Here is a 19,270-nt window from a genome sequence, read left to right as displayed (position 1 = left end):
AGGACACCCCGGCCCCAGCCTGCACAGCAGCCCCACAGCTGGGGGAGGCCAAGGGCTTTGTTGGGGGCGGTGGGGGGCAGAGGGCAAGGAGGGGCGGGCATGAGGAGGCAGAGGAAGAGCGGGCTGGCAGGTCAGCGGGTCGGGGCGCAGGAGGGCATGGACATAAGAGGCAACCGCTGGTTGGGGAGCTTGGGTGCCACTGAGGGTGCAGGCGGGTGGGGGTGCAGCGGCACACTCACACGCTGGCCTCGATCAGGTCAGGCTGGTCCCTGGCCAGCAAGAGCGTCAGGTCCATCAGACTGGTCATGGCGGCCTCACGGACCCTGCAGGCACAAGGAGCAGTGAGTGAGGAGCCAGGGCCCACCCAGGCCCTTCCGCGCCAGGAAGTGCTTGCCAGCGGAGCAGGGAGGGCAGGGCCAGCCCCCAGACCAGCCACAAGAGCCGCCACTCCCAGGGACCCCCGGGCCAGGGCGGGAAGCCCTGGGCTGTTCCAGGAGCAGGACGCCGCTCTGGACATGAGCCCCCATGCTGAACCCCGAGCCGCGGGCCCAAGCAAAGCAGCACAGCTCCGGGGACGGGAGGGCAGGGCCTCTGCAGCTCACCCGTGCACAGGCCGTCCCCCAGGATCTGGACCCTGAGCTTGTCCCGCTCAGCAGAGCCCCGAACCCAAAGTCCAGCTGGACCCCAGAGCAACCAAGGTGGATCAGGCAGGACGGCCGGGCCCTCCTCGTGCCCAGGTGGCCCCGCCAGCTGCCCACGGGACACCAGGGAAGCAAAGCTGCTTACCAGGCGCCCACATCCCCGCGGCTGTCGGTGGTGTAGTCCTGCAGGCAGGCCAGCAGCGTGCGGTACACCTGCGGCACGTTCGCCTGGCACAGGGCCTCAGCCGGGCACCCTTCTGCCTTCACGCCGACAGTCTGGCAGACCCTGAAACATGGCATGTGACCCGTCCCTGCCCCATTTCAGGTCATCTCTGCCTGAGGGTGCAGGACAGGCCTGGAGCCCCCCTGGCAGGCTCGGGTCACGCCCCCTGCCTGGCCCCAGCAGAGAGGCCTCCTGCGTGGACTCCCTGGAGCTGGCCCCTGGGGAGGAAGAGCTCTCGTGGCCACACCAAGGCGTGTGCCCCTCGGCAGCCGGGAGCAGAGCCCCGGGTTGAGGCCCAGGGTCAGCGGCCAAGCCAAAAACCTTCCGATAGCAGAAGCAGAGTGAAAAGAACTGAGCTTTGCCTCCTCGGGGCCAGCGGCCAGCTTCCCACCCACACTCCCATGGACGGCCGTGGCGTCTGGGGACGGGCCGTGAGAGGACAGTGCCTGTGGGGAGCAGATAGGCACTCACCTAGTGATGGCCTTCAAGGCGTCCCGCCGGGCCTCTGCGAAACTCACGTCCGCGGGAGAGATGTGGGTGACAGCCCCCAAGCCTGCGAGGACCTGCAGAGCCACAGAGCTCTTGCACCCAATGAGGGGGCAGCCCCCAGGAGAGCACCCAGTGTCCTCTGGTCCCACCCTCTGTGGGGGGAACGCCCAGGAGACCCTGCAGTCCAGCCCAGGTATGCTGATCCCAGATAGGCCACACGTCCTTCAAGGTGCCATTAGCTCCAAGGCCAGTGTCTCTAGCGGTAAGCAGCGCGGGGCCGTATACCACCCTACTGGGTGGCAGTGAGCCCACCCTCACCCCCGCAGATTCAGGGTCTGGGCCCGATTTCCCAGCCATGCTATGTGGGGGTGGCCTATAGGTGCAGGCGCTGGAGCAGGACATGGGGGGGCGGGGCGGGGCAGCCAGGATCCTGAAGGGCCCCGTCAGGTGTGAGTGTGGTGGACTGAGGTCAGGCTGGGGTGCCGGGCAGTGGGCAGCCCTCCTTGGAACTGTCGGGGGGCTCAGGACCCAAATCAGGGCCTCAGGAGGGCAGCGGCCAGCCCTGAGAGGCAGAGAGCGTAGACAGCACAGCTCGAGGCACAGGGAGGCGGAAGGCCCTGGGGCGGGAATGGGGAAGTTCCGGGCCAGTGTCCTGGATTGCCACAGTGGGGGGTGGGGCTGAGGAGCAGCGCCAGCCCTGGGGGGGGGAGGGCGGGGGGGGCGGCCCATCTGGTGGGGGCAAGAAGCTTCCGGGGTGCCAAAGCGGGCCGGGAGACACGGTAGAGACCGCGCGAGCACCCCACCGTGGGGTGTCCCCACCAAGCAGCTCCCTCCTGCTGGGCAGCCGCTCCCGCCCCAGGATGAGAACCCCACCCCTCCTGTGGCAGCCACCCTCCAGTACCCCCTAAGCCAGGCGCACCACAGGGCACTGAGCTGCGGCCCCTCCCACCACACCGGATAAGCTCCTCAGCCGCTTTTTTGGGCCGGATGTCAGAGCAGGACGCCTGCCCGCTCACCTGCTGCAGCCGGCCCCGCAGAAGGAAGCCGGGGAGGGCGCCCAGGGCCAGCGAGAAGCCGCAGCGCGTTGTCTCCTCCGGGCTCCGCAGCTCCACCAGGTACTGCTCCACCAGCGCCTCTGCAAGGAAGTGGGGTGTCACTGCCCGCGGCGCCTCGGCACACGGCCTGCAGCGTGGAGGGGGCAGCCCCGCGGCTTCTGAAGCAGACTCTATCCAGGGTAGAACCAGAGCGTGTGAACAGGGAACCTCTGGGAACGGGGCTTCCAGCTTCCGTGAGCACGAACACTTCCGAGCTCACTCTCAGGAAAACAGGTCCACGAGGTGTGAGTGACGCTGCCCGACTTCCCCCTTTCACTCACTAAGCCTGTTACAGAGCAGCCCCGATACAAAACGGGGTGCCTGACTGTGGGTCCTCTCCCTCGCGCTATTTTCCCCTAACAAGACCACAAGTTATCGGGGACGCCTCCCTCAGAAACGAGTGTCCAGGAAGGCCGGAGCAGGTGCAGCCCCAGGCTGACGCCAGGGCGCAGCCAATGAGCTTCCCAGGCAGGGCGGGACAGGGCAGGGCTGCCTGCCGGGGAGGGTCCCTAGACATCCACGAAGGGGGGGGGGGCGGGGGTTAGGCACCTCCCGCCTCTCCTGCAGCCCTCAAGGCACCCCGTGCCACAGTGTGTCTGGGAGCGAGCAAGGGCGCTTGGCTGTCGCAGGCACTGCTGGGCCGTCTGGGGGTGCAGTGGGGGCAGCAAGAGCAGAGCTCCCCTCCTCTGGACCCTTCGGCGAGACCCCAGCCGCCAGGAGGGGCTAATTTCAGAGAATACTTTCGCCTTCTGTGCAGATGGAGGCGGCGCGCCCCGCGGGTGAAAAGTAAAGTGTGGCCGCCCCGGACACAGACAAGATAACAGACAAGGTAACGTGCTGACCCTGTGTGAACGTGCCCGCGGCTCGCTCGCAAAGTCTGTTAGGAGGTTACGGTACGGAACATGATTTTGTGTTTCTGAAAACCACAAAGCAGATTTAGACTTCTGTACACAATGTTTTTGAACACTGAAGACGATTTGTGAATCACCCTTCACACGCCTTTGAGTAACTGTCGTGCGTGCTGCATGAAATGGGGCAGTAAAACATGTGAGCACGGAGGTTTAATTCCTGCGTGAGACCATGGACTGGGTCCCAGAAACACACACGGTCAGGGACTCCCAGAGGCGGCTCAGGAAGACCTGAGGCCCAGCTGGGCCGGAGGCGGCTGCCAGAGGCGCCGTGGAGGGCAGACGGGTGACCTCAGGGCAGACGGTGCCAGCAGAGCTCAGTGAGGAGATGCCATGACAAGACAAGGGGCTGAGGACAAAGATAGGAGAAGGAAACCTGAATGGACAGAAGCACGAGAATGAGGTGACACGGGAGGAGACGTTCACGCAAAAGCACAGAGGCTGCAGACGGGTGGAGGGGGGTTCAGTGCAGCACGCGGGCTCCGGAGGACGGGGGTGGGGGAGAGCGCAGCACGAAGGCTCCAGAGGACGGGGTGGGCGGGGGGAGGGGTGCGCAGTACGCGGGCTCCAGAGAACGGGGGTGGGGGGCGGGATGCTCCGGAGCCTGAGCATGCACCTGCTGGGCCGCAAGGGGCCCGCCCAGCACACCCGGCTCCGTCCAGGGCCGAGGCGCATCCTCAGGCAGGTGCTTGGAGCCAGTGGGGCCGAGGGTCACTGCGGCGCGTCAGTAGGTGTACCCCCCGTGGCTCCTCAGGCCCCCACGCCCATCACCCTTGGTCTACAAGATCAACCCCAAATGGACCCGGCATGACTGCCCAGCTCTGCCCCCCAGTGGCAGCCAAAGCCCCGCTGCCCGGGCCACTCACCCTGCCTGGGGGCCCCGGGCTCCGTGCGGTGGTACTCACTGCAGAGGGCGGCCAGGGCAGCGACGGCCGCGTCCTGAAACAGAGAGGGCGTGAGGGCTGGGGGGGTGGGGTGGGGGGTGGGGTGCCAGGGCCTTAGGCCCAGCAGCCCAGCCACATTGCCCCTTCCGGGTGCCCGCTCCTCTGTCCTCTGTGGACAACGACTGGACAGGGGAATTCTGGGTCCCTATGCGCCACAAGCAGAGCAGACTCCAGGAGAAGGGCTGGCCAGGGGCCCAGAGCACGGGCAGGCCGGCCACCCTGCTGCAGGCGAGAGGCCATGGAAAGACCTGGACACGATGCTCAGAGACCACGGGCACAGCTGCACAAGGACCCGAAGGATGGAGCCCTGGGGGCCCGGAGAGGCGGCCTGAGCCGGGACAGCTGCCACGCCACCCGTGTCCCGCCGCGCCCGCAGACAGCCCGTGCAGATGGACGGGGTCTCACCCATGCAGGCGGGGGACCCGGCGGCCTGCCTGCTCCAAGCCTGACGCTGCCAGGCCGCCGCGTGGGCGCTTCAGAGGCTGGTTCCAAGCCGACTTACAGCCCTGGACGTGGCACTCGTCAGCGCCAGCGTAGGGCATGCTGACGAGGTGATTACGGTGAACGGGCACAAACAGCCGTACAAAATTTAAATATGCTGCAAACCAACGGCTGCGCTCGTTTCCTGGCTGTCGGCAGCGTGCACGGCACCATCTGGAGGCCCCAAGGGGCGCAGGTGCTTACCGGGCACCAAGTCTCCACGTGGGGCCTGGAGCCGCTGGGACAGCTGCAGGTAGAGCTCATGCCCGTCTCTGCAGGCAGCAGCCGGAGCGCACGCTCACCTTGATCTGCTGTCGGGAGTGACTGGAAACGAGATGGAGATTCCTCAGTGTGTCGTGGATGAGCCACTGCCAGCCCCCTGCAAGGGACGCCGCCGTCAGCCCGTCAGCTGGCCACGAGGACCTGGAGCGGCCTGAAGCGAGTACCCTGGGGCCGGCGTGACTCACAGGGAGACGCGGACGCCTTCATTGACAGTGGAGAAGGGGAAACTGCTCTGACCCCGCACACTGCCAGCCCCTCAAGCCCCCTGCGGCCCCCAGGTGAAAGCCTACACCCGTCCCAACAGAGCCAACCCGCACAAGCGTCTTTTTCTTTGACGCTCCCGAGCCTCTGAGGCTGCAGAGCAAACAGCAGAGCGGGCCCAGTTGAAGGTGGCCCGAGGCCCACCGCCCACAGCACAGGGTGAGGGCGGCCGGGCGCTGAGGCTCCTCGGATGGGGTGCGTGGTATGTTGGGAACACGGGGCTCTTGCACCGGGAACCCTTATCCTCCATGCAGCCAGGCCTACTCTTACGCTCAGTGCAGGGGCTCTGGGGGCGCCACAACGTGGGGAGGAGGAAAAGCACTGACCGACCACGGCTCCATCCTTGACGGGCAGGCCGGAGAGCGACAAGCTTTCTATCAGGACGCACACTGGGAGACAGAGCACAGGCCGACGTCACTCCCCTCACGGTGGCAGCCCTCCCCGAACCCCGCCCCGTCCCCCGTCCCCCAGGCCCCGTCCCAGGGCCGCGGGCAGCCGAGGCTAACCGAGAGCACAGCTCTGGGGCGGTACAGGGGACCCTCCCCCAGCCGGGGACGGGGGTGGTGGGTGAGGGCCCGCGGCAGCACGTGTGGGAAGGAGCTGGCTGTGCGGGGAGAGGGCCTGGCCACACGGAGGACGGGCTCCCGCACAGGTGGGCAGGGCGGCGCTCCTCGAAGGCCGAAGAGCCTGCGCCCTCGGCCCGTGCCCCAAAGCCAAAGCGTCCTGGGGCTTTCTCTCCAGACCTGTGATCGGCTGCCACTGGCTGGAACTCTCACCGCTACAGGAAAGCGCAGGGCAGGAGGGAGGCTTGCGGACGCCCCGGAGCGCGCCCTTCCGCGCTTCACGTACCCAGCCGGGGTGGTGGCCTGAGCCAAGCAGACCTGGCCCAGCCCACACAGCAGCCCCTTCTGGGACCCAGGCTGTGACCTTGCCCCAGCCTGCTCGGTGTCACTAGGTGGGCCGCGGGGCCCCTCCCCACGCTCAGCATGTGCACCCGCCTCCGGCCAGGCCAGCAGGGTACAGAGGAGCCTCGGGAGTGTCAGGGCAGACGGCAGCACGGAGCCCCTGGGTCACCAGCAAGCCCAGCTGGCCGCTCCCACCAGCTCCCAGCACGGCGCAATGGGCCCACTGCAGCAGCCTGGAGAGCGTGCTCGGGCCCTGCCGCAGCAGCCAAGTGCACCTGGGCCTCCAGGATGGGGGCAGAAAGGCCCAAGAGGACACCGCATGGCCAGTTAGCTGGGCCTTTGCTCAAGCTGGCCAGAGGGAAAGGGGTCTCTCCCCAACTCCGTCCCATTTGAGTTCCGACTAGAAGAGCAACATCCCCGTCACCCCTGCAGCAGCCCCGGCGCGCCCACCGCCACCCCTGCCTGCCCTGCCCGCGGCCAGGCCCGCTGCCCGCCGGACATACACGCAGGCCCCGTCCTTCAGACCTACCTGCGGCTCTCATGAGCTCGCCTCCCAGGCCCCTGAAACGAGGAAACACCCAGTCACGCTCCAGAAGCCACAGCGGCGTCCTCACTGCCACAGCCGCACCTCCCCAGAGCAGGGGCCGCTCCCTCAGGGGTGGCGGGACCTGGAGGAGACGCCACCGCCGCCCCGCGGGGCCCCTGCCGACGCCGTGCCGACGGGGCCCCACATGCCGGCCTCCCCACGAAGGTCCCCCCCGGGCCCTCAAGCTGCGCCCCAGAGTCTGAGGGGCTGAGCGTGCAGGACCGCATCGCCACAGAACCCACGGAAAAACCGCCCGCTCCAGACGCCTGCCCGCGCTCGGGCTGGCCAGGGAGCTGGGTTGTGGACGGGACACTGAGAAGAAGACAAACCAACACGAGGCTCTGGGCTCTCCCCACGGAGCAGCAGGGGTGAGGCTGCCTCCGCCCAAGATGGGGTCAGGCGCCAGGATGTGTCCACGCGGCACTGGGTGAGCCGGGGGCAGCAGCAGTGGCCGCCAGAGTGGAGGGGTGGCCACAGTCTCTGGTGGCCACAGGCCAGACCCGTCATCATCAGCTAGCCCGGCATGGGGCCAGGAAGAGCAGGCGGTGCCGGCAAGGGCTGCGACGGGCCTCCACCAGCACCATGGGGTGCCGGTGGCAGGAAGGGGTGGCACGCGGGCCCCACCACTGCCGGGGTGCCGGGCCCCCGCGGAGGAGGGCAGAGGGTCAAGAAGCACAGCTGCGGTCTGGAGGAGCATCACGTGGACGTGGCAGTGGGGCAGGCCAAGGAAGGGTCACTGTGCAGATGCAGACAGCATGGGTGGAGCCGCAGGAAGGACACCAGGGACGCTGAGGGGCCAGCAGCTGCAGGAAGGCAGGCCACGGGCCTCAAGGGACAAGCTGAGTGTGGGCTCATCCTGCCAAACTCCCAGAGACAAGGACAGATTGGGGGGGGGGGGGCGGTTGCCTGGAAGAGCCCACTCCTCGTAGTTGCCCACTGGCCACTCACCATGGGGCCGAGCCCACACACACTTGGGGTCCACAGGAACTCCACAGCCCCTTTGTACATCACACAAGCACCCACGACTGTCACCCCATCACCCGGGCATGTCACCTGAGCTACCCTGGCCCTGGAGGAGCCCTGGCAGAGGCAGAGAAGGCTGTGGCTGGACCACGGCCTGGGCTCTACAGCAGACCCCCAGGCAGGCCAAGCCAGTGTGGGCACAGCAGGGCGCGAGGGAAGGCCCCTCTCCCGGGGAAAGCGACAGAGAACACCGCCGCCACCCGTTGTGGCGTGGAGCTCACCCCGAGGGTCAACCCAGGCCACGCAGAGCTCCCTGGGCCGCTGCTAGCAAGGCCACCCCCTGGATGACAGCACCACCCAGCCCGCTGGACACCCGCTGCCCTGTCCGTCCGCCAGCTCAGGCAGAGAGTCTGTAGGAGGCGCGGCCCCAGGGCTGGCGCAGTGTTAACACCTGAGGGCCCCCTGCAGAGGGGGCTGTCCCCACTACCAGGTCACCTCAGGGGAGGGTCTTATGGAGGAGGCCCAGGGCTACCTGCAGCTCTCTGGGCCAATTGAAAGGCCTGCCTGGCCAGGCCACCTGGGGCCGCCACGGGGTCACGCATGTTCCTGCATGGAGCAAGGCACCTCGGCAGGAGATGAGGGTGGGGCTGGGGCCAGAAGCTTCGCAGCCTCGGGGCGCCCACCCAGGCCTGCCTCACACCGTTCACAGGCACAGCCTGGGCCTGGAAACCGCCCCCTGCAGCTGCCCTCGGGTCCTGTGGCCTGGAGAAGTGGCCAGTAAAGCACCGAGAAGGAGCCACAACAGCCCTGGGACACGGCCACCACGCAGGACACTGCGAGGGCCTGGCCGACAGGCAGAGGACTGTGAGGCCGCAGGAGCCCGGGGCCTGGCTGACGTCCACATGGAGACCAGAGAACATGGAGCCGCAGGGCAAGCAGGGAGGCCACTCAAGGCCATGGCCCAGCCCACCATATGCCCCACAGGACGCCATGCGGGCAGATCCTGGAGGCTGGTCTGGAAAGCGGCTCTGCGCACAGAAGGGTCAGGGAAGCCCAAGGCTGACTGCAGTGCTGGTCAGGGGTGCCGGGCAGAAACACGGTCTGCGAGGACCGGGGGTGACACTCACCTGTACAGCTGGCGGTCGAAGAGCTGGAAGTGAAGAGTGGACAGGGAGTCAGCGGGAGGCCGGCCGGTGATGGGACAGCAGGCCTGGACAGGGGAGCAGCCCCCAGGCCCCGCCGGCCACCCCCTGCTTGTGCCGCCTGGAGCCTGACCCACAGGGCCCAGGGCTGACCCCCACCTCCCTCATGGCCATGGAGAGGGCCTACCCCACGGCTGCGCCCACTGTGGGCCGCCGAGCCCCAGGCATCCCACACGCCCCCAGAAAAGCTCAAGTGGCAGGTCTGCCATCAGCCACACTTCACAGATGGGGACGGCGCGGCTGGGGTCCCCGCTCTCTCTCTCCCCTGCGGGTCCCGCTGCCCCTCGTGGCCCCGAACATCGGAGTGAAGCCTCCAGTCTAAAGGGAGGACTGTGAGCGGCCTGGGGGGCCAGACCCTGGAGCAAGCTGATGGCCCGTGCAGGACGTAGGTCTGGGTTAGGAGGAGACAAGGGCACCGACCAAGGCATGGGAGGCCCCCACCCTTTGGAGTGACCCTCACGCTGCCCTGCACTGGGGAGACCATGTCCCGTGAGAATCCCCAACCAGGAAAACGCACATACCACGGTGCCCCCCCCACCCCTGTGGCCCTCTGGCCCTCCCCCGGCCCCCGCCCCCCCAGCGCCCCGCGGCCCTCCCTCCAGGTTCCGCCCCCAGTCCCCCCAGCCCTAGCAGGCAAGCACTGGGTGCAATTTCGGGGGCTCAGAGGCGGCCTAGACTGCCGGGCCTGTGCGCGAGGGGAAGCAGGCAGTTCCCCGCGAGGAAGTGGCTGGCCGGACCGAGGGCCGGGCTGAGGGAGGGGCCGCACGCACTCTCCAAGCGGCACCTGTCCTGGCACATGCCCGAGGACATGGCCTCACGAGGGACACAGCGACGAGCCTAGAGCCGGGCGCGCCGGCGGGCCCAGGGCCGCAGGGTGGGTCCTCCCGCGGCTGGGACCCTGGGCCTGGGCAGCGCAGGCGCGGCCCACTCACCTGCTGGTGGGTCTGCCTCAGGCCCTCCATGACCTCCTCATCCAGGTGGGCGGCAAGGGGCCTGCGGGCAACGGCAGCCAACTAAGCCCACGAGCCCCACTCAGACGTGTGCCCTGGAGCCCGACCACGCGCAGGCCAGGCCCTTCCCCACTGAGCCCAGTGGGGCAGGGCAGCCGTGCTTGGGCTGCCTGGGAGGGAGGCCTTAGGGCAGCTGGGCCAGCTGGGGGCTGGTGTGTCAGTGTGGGGCGGATGAGTGGCCCTTGTCCAAAGGGAAGGTGCCGCCTTCAGGGACGAGGCAGAGAGAGCTGCTTGGGCTGGGAGTCTGGGCCGTGCCTGCCTGCAGCTTGGGGACAGGGCCGAGGCACCCGCGTGGCTGCCCTGGGGACAGGGACGGCCCTGGTCTCCCTGCAGCACAGAGGAACTGCCCAATTATCAGGTGAGACCGGACACAGCCCCCCCGGAGTGGAAAGCTTGGGGCAGGCCGTCCCCCGGGGCTCCAGGCTTGTGCCTGCAGAGCACTCAGGGTGAACGAGCTGGGGGCGCTGGCCACGAGTGACAGGACCAGAGGGTGCAACCCATGGGCAGCCGGCAGTCCTCGGGCAGGGCCGAGAGGGCCAGGGGCGAGGGGCAGTGGAAGTGGGCGTGGGCAGTGGGCGGGTTCTGGAGGCTGCTCCTACCTGCCCTCCTGTGCCGCCAGCATGTGCAGGCCCCTGGTGACCTCGGCGCAGGCCAGCAGGGCCCCGTGCCGCGTGTGCAGGTCGGAGCTGCGCGTCAGGGACAGCAGGTGCGGGAGCACTGCGGGGACAGTGGTGTGAGTGCCTGCCGCCCGCCAGGCTCGGCGCTGCCTGGGGAGAGGTGCCCCGCACTGGGCCAGCCAGGCTGTGCCCTTGTGCACACGTGTGCTGGGAGGTGGGGGTGCGTGTGGCATGAGCGTGCGTGTGTGCGGCCATGGCTGAACCAGCACCTACCGTGAGTGGCCATGTACTCGGGCGCCTGGGGGGTCAGGTTGCGCAGCGCCTTGGCGGACAGCTCTCTGATGATCCTGCGGGAGAGGACGGTCAGCCCTCCGCCGGCGACTCCATGCGCCGCGCCTCCGAGCCGGAGAGCGGACAGACATGCGCCAGGAGCCAAGTGGCCACGTGCCGACGACGCATGGTGACACTCTGCTCAGTGACCATAACTGGACGAGGCCCAGCACGGCCTCCTCCGGGAACGGCGGCTTCCGGGTGCCTGGCAGCAGAGCCTCCAAACTCCCAGCAGGATAGCGACCCCGCCAGGGCCCTGACCTCCCGCGGTGGAGAAGGAAGAATGTCACGGGGGGGGGGGGGGGGGGGGGGCGCCCGCCGCGTCAGCACAGGCATTTCCAGCCAAATCCCACCTGACGAGTTCTCGGCAGGGGACCAAGGGAGATGCGCCCAGGATGGGAGGGAGCTGAGCCCCGCAGGCCAGCCCTGGTACCAGGGGCTGATGGACAGCCCCTCTGGGCACCGGAAAGCAGGAGGGCTGGGCGACAGCCCTGGATGGAGCAGGAGCTGCCCTCGCCTTGGTGGTCAGGCAGCGGCAGGACCACACGGGTGCGAGACAGGCCCCTGGGAAGCCGTATCTAGTCTTGCCCCTTAACAGGTGCACGGTGCAGGGGGAGCACAGGTGGGGAGCGGCTGCCATGGAGGGCTTGGCCCAGAGCGCGCCCACAGCCTGGGCCCCGTCTGGCAGGGCCCTGTGCGAGGGTGGGTGGCCAGCAGGTGCCCTCGTGCCAACACCACCACGTGCAGCTGCACACATGGCGCCTCGCGCAGGCCCCATCCAGTGCCCAGCGGGATTGTCTCTGGAGCGCAGGGGCTGCCAAGGCTGCAGGGAGAGCATGGACCTCGGCAGGGAAGACCTGCTGCCGCCGGGTCGCGGGAGGACAGTGTGGAGGCCCTGCCGTGGGCTGCACGCCACCGTGTACATGGCCGCCTGTCAGCCAATCAGAGGCCGAAGCCGTCAGCACTCAGAAGAGGACAGGAGGGAGTTTAACGACGGGTGTCTGCAGCACCTTCCCGACAGGCCACACAAACAACAGTCCGCCAAGGCGCCGGCCCCTGGGCCAGCAGGCAGCAAGGATGTCAGAGCCCGCCAGAGCAGCCCGCGGGCAGAGAGCAGTTGCCAACTGCCCCTGGCAAGGGCCAGCCTCGGGGTGACCAAAGAAGCCAGACCCGGCAGCAAACACCAGATAACGTGATTAAAAAACGGTCAAAGACCTTGAAGAGACACTTCTCCTGAGAGAATGGAAACAGCCAATAAGTGCGTGGATAGAGACTGGCGTGGCTGGTCACTGGGAGCCCCAATCAGACCACGACGGGGGCAGCTCATAGCCACCAGGATCACAGCCATGAAGCAGCGACCGGGACAGCAGGGCTGGCAAGGACATGGACACACGACTGAGGTGTGTGGTCTCGGGGAGTCGGTCTCCTCAGGAAACTCCACACAGGATGACCCCGTGACCCGCAATCCCGCGTGGGGTCTGCACCCCGGGAATGGGCAGGTGGCAGGTGAGTGGGTGAGTGAGACGTCTACCTTGAGGCAATTCCGGCCACAAGAGTGGGTGCCCCCAGGGCATCGGGTCACAAGAGCCCAGCCAGGCTCAGGGCAGACACCAGTTGCAGCCCGGGGCCGAGCGGGGCAAGGCGGGCCGGGGACCCTGCGGAGGACAAGGGCGTGGGGAGGCATCACCACCGCAGGGCTGTGTGGGAGGCAGGACAGCGCCGGCAGGTGTCCCAGGCTGAGGGCTCCTTGGTAGGACCATGGCCAAGGATGGAGTTTGCATCTTTAAACAGTTGCGCAAATGAAAACAAACATCTTTACGTGGGACGTGGGGTCCTCTGAGGAGCCTGCGGTGGCTCCTCACACTGGCCGCTCTCCACACGAGGAGGCAGACGAGACGAGGGCGTCCGGGACGCGGGGCGCCGCAGCCAGGAGGCAACTACAGGAGTCAGCCAGGCGCGCGCACCCGAGGCCACACCCAGGCCGGCCTGCTCTGGGGACAATTCCAGGTCAGACTGACTCGGGGCCCAGGACCAGGCCGGGCCTCCCTGCTCCAGGGCATCCAAAAGACAAGCGCTGTGGGGAGGAGGGCGCCCACCGCAGCTCTCCTCGGGGGCCGCCTTTCACCCGACACAAGCTCGTGAGATACAGTTTAAGGCCCACGCCACACAGACCTACCCATCCCAGTGGCCGATCTTCATGGTCAGCAGGTGGTCGATCATGGGCCGCGTGTACTCGGTGAAGCCCGCGATGGTCGTGCTGCGGGGACAGGGCAGAGGTGGCACAGGGTTGGCGGCCGAGAGGCGGGGCGGGCGGGACCGAGGGACCCAATGGGTTAAAAGCACAGGCCGAGAGTCCCCCGGCTTGAAGGAGCTGCTTTGCAGACCCAGACCGCCCCCCGCAGGGCGCAGGGACGGGCTCCCTCCAGGTGCGGGACACAGGCAGGTGCCGAGGCGGCTGTGCACTCCCCTAACTGCACCGGGCCGCGCGCCCACCCTGGTCCCAAGCGTCGGCCCGCGCTGGCTCACCAGCCATGGGAAGTGCTGTTTCCACGGGACAGGAAGAGTCACCTCCAGCCCCACAGCCAGGATTCGCCCCACAGCCCCACCATGCGGAGCCCAGACCCCAGCCCAGCCCACACGGGTGCACACAGGGGCACACGATGGCCAGAAGGTTCAATCCAAGGCAGCACCTCAAAACTGCCCACTTGAGAAAGGAAGCCAGCGTCTCCCCAGCGACTCCCCGCGGGGCCAGCACCCTGGGGTGCCTCTGGAGGGGCTGCACCTCCACTCACCCCCACCCTGGGCACCGCACCCCCACACCAGCACCCTGCCCACCCCCCCAGCTTTCACGCAGGTGAAAGGCGGCTCCGGCCGGCCTAAGGGAAACGTGTTGACGCCTCCAACCCCACGGCTGCTCTTCACACACAGCGCCATCGGCCCTGAGACGCACGGGCCTGAGCTGCCACAGCTAAGTCAGAAGCGACACGTCTCGCGACAAGTCGCGAAGCCTCACCTGATGACGAGGAAGCAGTTGGAGATGTTGCCAACAGCAAAGTAGTCAGCTGCGGTCAGAATGTCGATCCCGTGAGGGAAAGTGCCCTAAAAGACAGGGGGGCAGTGAGGACCGGCCGACGGAAGGCCAGTCCCCACGCTCCCGTTCACCCCCGCTGGCGAACACAGAGGCACAGCCGCCTGCCCCGGCGGGACAAGCGGGGATCACGGGGCCACTTAGAAACTCTGCACTTTCTGTCAGATGGCCCCTCAGACGCTGTGGCCCGGGGCGTGGTGAGCGTGTCCGTGGAGCCCACGGCATCAGCCTGCTGCTCCCGGCGGCCGCGCACTGCGGTCTCCGCCCTCCCGCCTGGAGGTGCCCCGGCCACTGAGGACAGGCTGACCAGCAGCGCCCATTCACACAGCTGCAATGCCCGCGTCCCACACCACTCCCCGGGGGCGCCAGTGCTACCAGACGTGCTGGCCGCGGCTCGGCGCCCATCTCCAGGGCGCGGGGCTGGCCAAGGTCCCCTGGAGACGGCAGTAGTGGCTGGGCGCTCGCCACGTGTGGCCTGCCCTTGCGCGCCTCCCCTTGCCCTCAGCTGCCGCCTCACACAGTCCAGGTGGGTCCTGGGCAGCAGCGGTCGACGCCCCGCAGGCGGCCCCTCCACCCATGGAGGTCGGGGTCACGGCTGCCTGTGCCTCGAGGCCGGGCCCGCAGGCCCCTCCCCCAACACGGCCCTCAGCAGCACGCGTGTGTGAGCATGGGCATGTGTGCACGCGCACTGCTTGCGCGCCGGGGCAGGGGGCGCCTCGGCGCACACGCAGGCTCCCTACAGGAACTGCCGCAGCCCGGCCGAGGGGGGCCGGTTCCAGCCTGGGCTCCGCGCCAGCGTATGCGGCTCCCAGCGCCCCCTCCAGCCCCCAGGAAGCTCCAGGAAGGAAGGGTCGGGGTCACCGTACCTGTCTCCCCACGTTCTCCTGGAAGGCGGCCTGTGGGCAGAGAAGAGCGGCGTCAGGCTGGCTTCACGGCACCGAGCGGTCAACTGGAGCAGACGCGCCGGGAAGCGCCAGCCCTGCCGACAGCCGCAGGGCCCGAACCATGAGAGCGAGGCGGCTGCTAAACAAGAGCCTGACGACCGGCCTGGGGCGCGGCTGGGTGGCGGGGCGCATTGCCTCGGCTGCTGAGCGGTGGGCGCGCGGGCCCACAGACGGTCGGAGGTCTCAACGTGGCGGCGTCGCAGGCAGCATCCCTGCGACCCCAGCCCCCGGAGGGACCCCACGCCTGCTGCCCACCCCGGCATGGGGATGGCGAGGGCCTGGGCACGGCAGGGCTCCCCCACCCGTCGTTCCTCCCGAAGTGGCGGGGCCCCCTCAGGTGACAGGGCAGGTGACAAGGTGCGTGGCCGGGGAGGGCGGCACTCCCGCTGCTCTGAAGGGGAGTCCTCGGCAGGGCCTAGGCTGTCTCACCTGCCTCTCAAGACCCCCTCATCCCCGGCCCCCTCGCGGGGGGGGCCCCAAGGCCACGAGACCAGAACGCCAAGCTCCGGCCCCTGCCAGTGCCGCCCGCAGCCGTCTCAGAACACTGCCCCGGACAAGCCGTGGCTCAAGGGGAGGCGCTGGCCCCGCCCCCGCCAGCCGCCCCCCGCACTGGCACCGTGGGACCCCAGAGTCTGCTCTGCCGGAGGAGTGCACTCGGCTGTGCCTCAGCCCCTCCATCCGGACCCCGCGCCCAGCTCTGCTGCTCCACGTTCGAGGCCCAGTCAGCGGGTCCAGAGGTTGAGGGTGGCCAGGATGCCAGGGCCTCTGCCTCCTGAGCCACCTGCGCTATGTCCACCAGGCCATGCCCCAGGGGCCTGTCCTTCCACAGTTGGGCAATGGCCGGGTGGTGTCGCCCATGATGCTCAGGACGTGCCCCACAGGGCACCCTCCTGGCCCCACAGACCCACCACAGACCGCGGCCTTGCCCCAGTGGCCGCTTAGGCAGCCCCAGGTGCTCTCAGGGGCCGGCTGGAGCTGCCCGCTGCCCGCACCCCCAAGAGAGGCCCCGCTGGGACTCACGGAGGCGGCCCGCCTGCAGTTCACGTTCCGGTCAAACAGCGCGGCAACCACCAGGGCGCTGCGGAGAAGAGGGGAGAGGTCACTCGGGCCCTGTGTGGGCACCCAGGCCACAGCAGAGTCCTCCTCCTTGCTTTCCCTCCCAGGTCCGGACATCGGCGAGGCCGTGGGCAACGCCAGGGCCCCAAGGGACACGACAGCACCAGCAAGGGGGGCCCAGTGACAGGCAGGCCCCCTGAGAAAGCAAGGGGGGCCCCCTGAGAAAGCAGGTGCCCCAGTGCAGAGACAGCTAGAGGGGGTTGCACCCCACTCTAGGACGGAGGCGGGACTGTCCCTTGTGAACGAGGCCTCAGGGGCTCTGGCAGCAGGAGGGCCCGAGGCCAGAGACCCCAGCAGGCACAGCAGATGGCGACTGGCTGTCACAGCCCTGGGAGCATGCCCCCCACGCTCCCAAAGCGGCACTCCGCTCAGCCGCGACCAGACCCCGTGCTGGCCACCGTGGTAGATGCCTGGGAGGTGCTCACGAAGGACCGGGGCGCGGGGACGACACGTCTCCGCGTGACCTGCGAGTGTGCACGTCACACCCGCCTCTGGGGAGAGGTTCTGCACGTGGATTTCAGACACCCTGTCACCCCGAAGGGAGCCCCGCAGCTGGGGCCTCACGCGGCCAACGCGACCACGTGCGCTGACCAGCTGACCTTGCCGAGGGCGTGACCTGCAGACACAGTCGAGGCCCAGGACCTCAGGGTGTTAGGAAGCAGGGGCTGGGAGACACTGGAGGAGCCCAGTGGCTGCCGGCCTCGAAGGGGGAGGGAGAGGCCAGGGGCCGAGGGGCAGGGCGGCGCCTGGCGTCCTCAGGAAGAAACCAGCCCCACCACACCCACGTGGCCCCTGCGACCCAGGCGGGCCTGTGGCCACCGCATCCAATCGAGAAGACCCCTGCGCAGTCGGGGAGCCGAACGCGAGCGCGTGGAAGGGCTGACCACACGGCGACCACTGCCCGCAGCCAGAGCGGCGCTGCTATGGCTCCTTCTCCCCCAGAAGGCACCTCAGAGTGCCCGCCCCAGGGGCGGCAGGCGGCATCTGGGCCCTGTGCACAGTGTCGCTGCCGCGGCCCTTCCACACGAGAGTCTGCACCCCGCCTGAGCGCACGGCGGCCCGGGTGCACCCCTTGGCAGTGTGGCCTGCTTGCAGGCTGGCACAGGCACAGTGTGAGGGCCGGGAGTGGGGCAGGGGCTCGGTGTGTGGGCGAGAACGTGGGCTCCCAAAACACGCGCCTGGCCACGGGGGGCAAGGGTGCAAGGGAGGGCACGCGTGTGCATGTGAGTAATGGGGGTCAGGGTGAGAGGCGTGACGTGGGGCTGCGCGGGCTCAAATGTGAGCAGGACCAGGCCTCGGGCCGCAGCCATCTCCCCAGAGGCCCCGGAGCCTGGAGCTGGAGATAAAGCACCAGGGAGGAAGCCGATGAGGGCGCGGGGCATAGCCCCGGGAGCACCCTAAAGGCAGCGCGGGGCCACCAGACATGCCAAACAGCACGCAGGGCGGCCAGCACGCCGGCAGGAGCACGCGTCACGAGGGACTCTGACGCAGGGAGGCCCACAGGGCCTGCTGGACGCGGCACCGGCCGGCTCGAGGGCACCGCCCTCCGCACACCACAGCCGGGGCCAGCCCTACCCACCCGCCGCAGGGAAGCGGGGCCGGCGGGGACACCGGACGTCACACGGCCCGAAGCCCTGTCCCTGGGCTGAGGTCTGCCTTGGCTGGCACAGTCTCAGCAGAAGCCTGCCCCCCCACACACACACCCCACTATGACGGACACTGCCAGGGCGCGGCTTCCTCAAGGCACAGCTTCTCCTCTGACCTCTGCTCTCTGACCGCGCGCTGACGCGGGTCTCCTGCACGAGCGTCTGTGTGGACGAGGCAACGTCGGGCTCCCGGGGGGCCCCTGGAGGGGGGCTGGCACGGGCCGGGGTGCGGGGCGCGCGGACCGGGAGGGCCGGTCGGAAGTGGTGGGGAGCCCGGGGGCCCCTGACCCCGACCCCTCCAGGCTCGGGGCCGCCCGCGGGCGCGGGGAGAGCGGGCGGGAAAGGCGGGCGCGGGCGTCTGGGCGTGGGAGGCGGAGGGAAGAGGCGCCGCAGCCCAGGGAGAGCCCGGGGTCCCCCCACGCAGGAGGAAACTTGTGGGTTTTTCCATTTTAAAAAACTCAAGAAAATAAATAAATAAAAATAAAAAATAAAAAACTCAAATTATTTAGTTCTAAAATACTAAAAAGAAACGAAATCCACCTACAGTTGATCCACTTCTAGCTGATTCTATTTCAATATCAAACTGCATTTGTGAACACAATCTTAGAAACCTTTGCACGGACGCTGCCCTGACCGAACTTCACCAAACGTCACGACACACAGCACAAGCGCAGCAGGACTTAGAGGCGCAGCCTTCAGTCAGCTGGACGCTGAGCCAACGCCGCAGATGGAGCGTGCATACCCCCCAGTTTCGTAATATTGTTTTCATTTAACTTTTCTTTCAGGTGCTCTAATTTCACACTTTCAGAATGAAACTGGCTCTTCTAGAAACACTAGTCTTCCCGGCACAAGCAGGTCTGACAATGCGGGTTACAGAGACACGGAGGCTCCCCGGCTCCACGGCCCACGTGTGCCTCGCGGTGCTGCTGCCCAGGAGCCGAGCCCCAGTCCGCCGGCCGGCCTGTGGGGCCTTGGCCCAGGAGGGGGCGCGGGATGCGGGGCCTCCCGCCTGCTTCTAGGCAGAGGGCTGAGGGGCTCCCCACACAGACAGGGTCCGTGCCCGACAGAAAGGGGCCTTCTTGTCCCACTCGGGGGAGTGCCAAGTGCCCGATGCCTAAGGCCAGGGACAAGCCTGCCCAGCTTGGCTCCACAGGCCGCGCTGCTCCTCCGGCAGCAAGGACATGCTGCTTCCGGCTGAAGCCGCAGCACCCGCTCGTCGGGAGTCCGGGCGTTTCAGGTGTCAGGCCAGCAGTTTGAGTCCCGCCCCCGCAGCGGAGTGTTGCCCATCGTGCCCTGTTTTGAGGTGAGCGGCTGGCGGCCTTGTGGCCGGGGACCCTGCCCCACGCTGGGCACGGGGGCCGACGGGCTGGTGGGCCAGCCGGTTGGGGCACGCCGGCCAGCGGCTCCCACTCCGCCTTTCCCGAAGCCCCAGAGGCTGTCTTCCCTCTGGAAGGCGGCCACCAAGAAACGCTGAGTGTGAACAGGACGTAGCTTTGAGCAACGCTTGCCTGTCCTGATTTTTCAGGACAATCCTGCCCTCA

General features: G+C 68.0%; 1 protein-coding gene across 1 annotated transcript in view; it reads right to left on the bottom strand.

Annotated features, from left to right (window-relative positions):
• Window positions 1-19,270, bottom strand: part of TBCD (tubulin folding cofactor D) — a gene marked incomplete at its 5' end in the record, with an annotated part of 76,972 nt that overhangs the window by 5,417 nt on the left and 52,285 nt on the right. Inside the window, 16 exons of the mRNA XM_084236921.1 lie at window positions 240-323; window positions 787-927; window positions 1,336-1,427; window positions 2,370-2,488; window positions 4,222-4,294; window positions 5,082-5,158; window positions 5,649-5,711; window positions 6,757-6,788; window positions 8,904-8,926; window positions 9,911-9,971; window positions 10,588-10,705; window positions 10,879-10,952; window positions 13,112-13,192; window positions 13,949-14,034; window positions 14,890-14,919; window positions 15,988-16,045. Coding sequence (XP_084093047.1) covers window positions 240-323; window positions 787-927; window positions 1,336-1,427; window positions 2,370-2,488; window positions 4,222-4,294; window positions 5,082-5,158; window positions 5,649-5,711; window positions 6,757-6,788; window positions 8,904-8,926; window positions 9,911-9,971; window positions 10,588-10,705; window positions 10,879-10,952; window positions 13,112-13,192; window positions 13,949-14,034; window positions 14,890-14,919; window positions 15,988-16,045 — 1,212 coding nt within the window. The remainder of the gene's footprint in view (window positions 1-239; window positions 324-786; window positions 928-1,335; window positions 1,428-2,369; window positions 2,489-4,221; window positions 4,295-5,081; window positions 5,159-5,648; window positions 5,712-6,756; window positions 6,789-8,903; window positions 8,927-9,910; window positions 9,972-10,587; window positions 10,706-10,878; window positions 10,953-13,111; window positions 13,193-13,948; window positions 14,035-14,889; window positions 14,920-15,987; window positions 16,046-19,270) is intronic.

This window comes from Talpa europaea, assembly GCF_964194135.1.
Source record: "Talpa europaea genome assembly, chromosome: 7".
Classification (NCBI taxonomy): domain Eukaryota; kingdom Metazoa; phylum Chordata; class Mammalia; order Eulipotyphla; family Talpidae; genus Talpa; species Talpa europaea.
The sequence above is the reverse complement of the archived record's forward strand: the minus strand, read 5'-3'. Positions and strand labels throughout refer to the sequence as shown.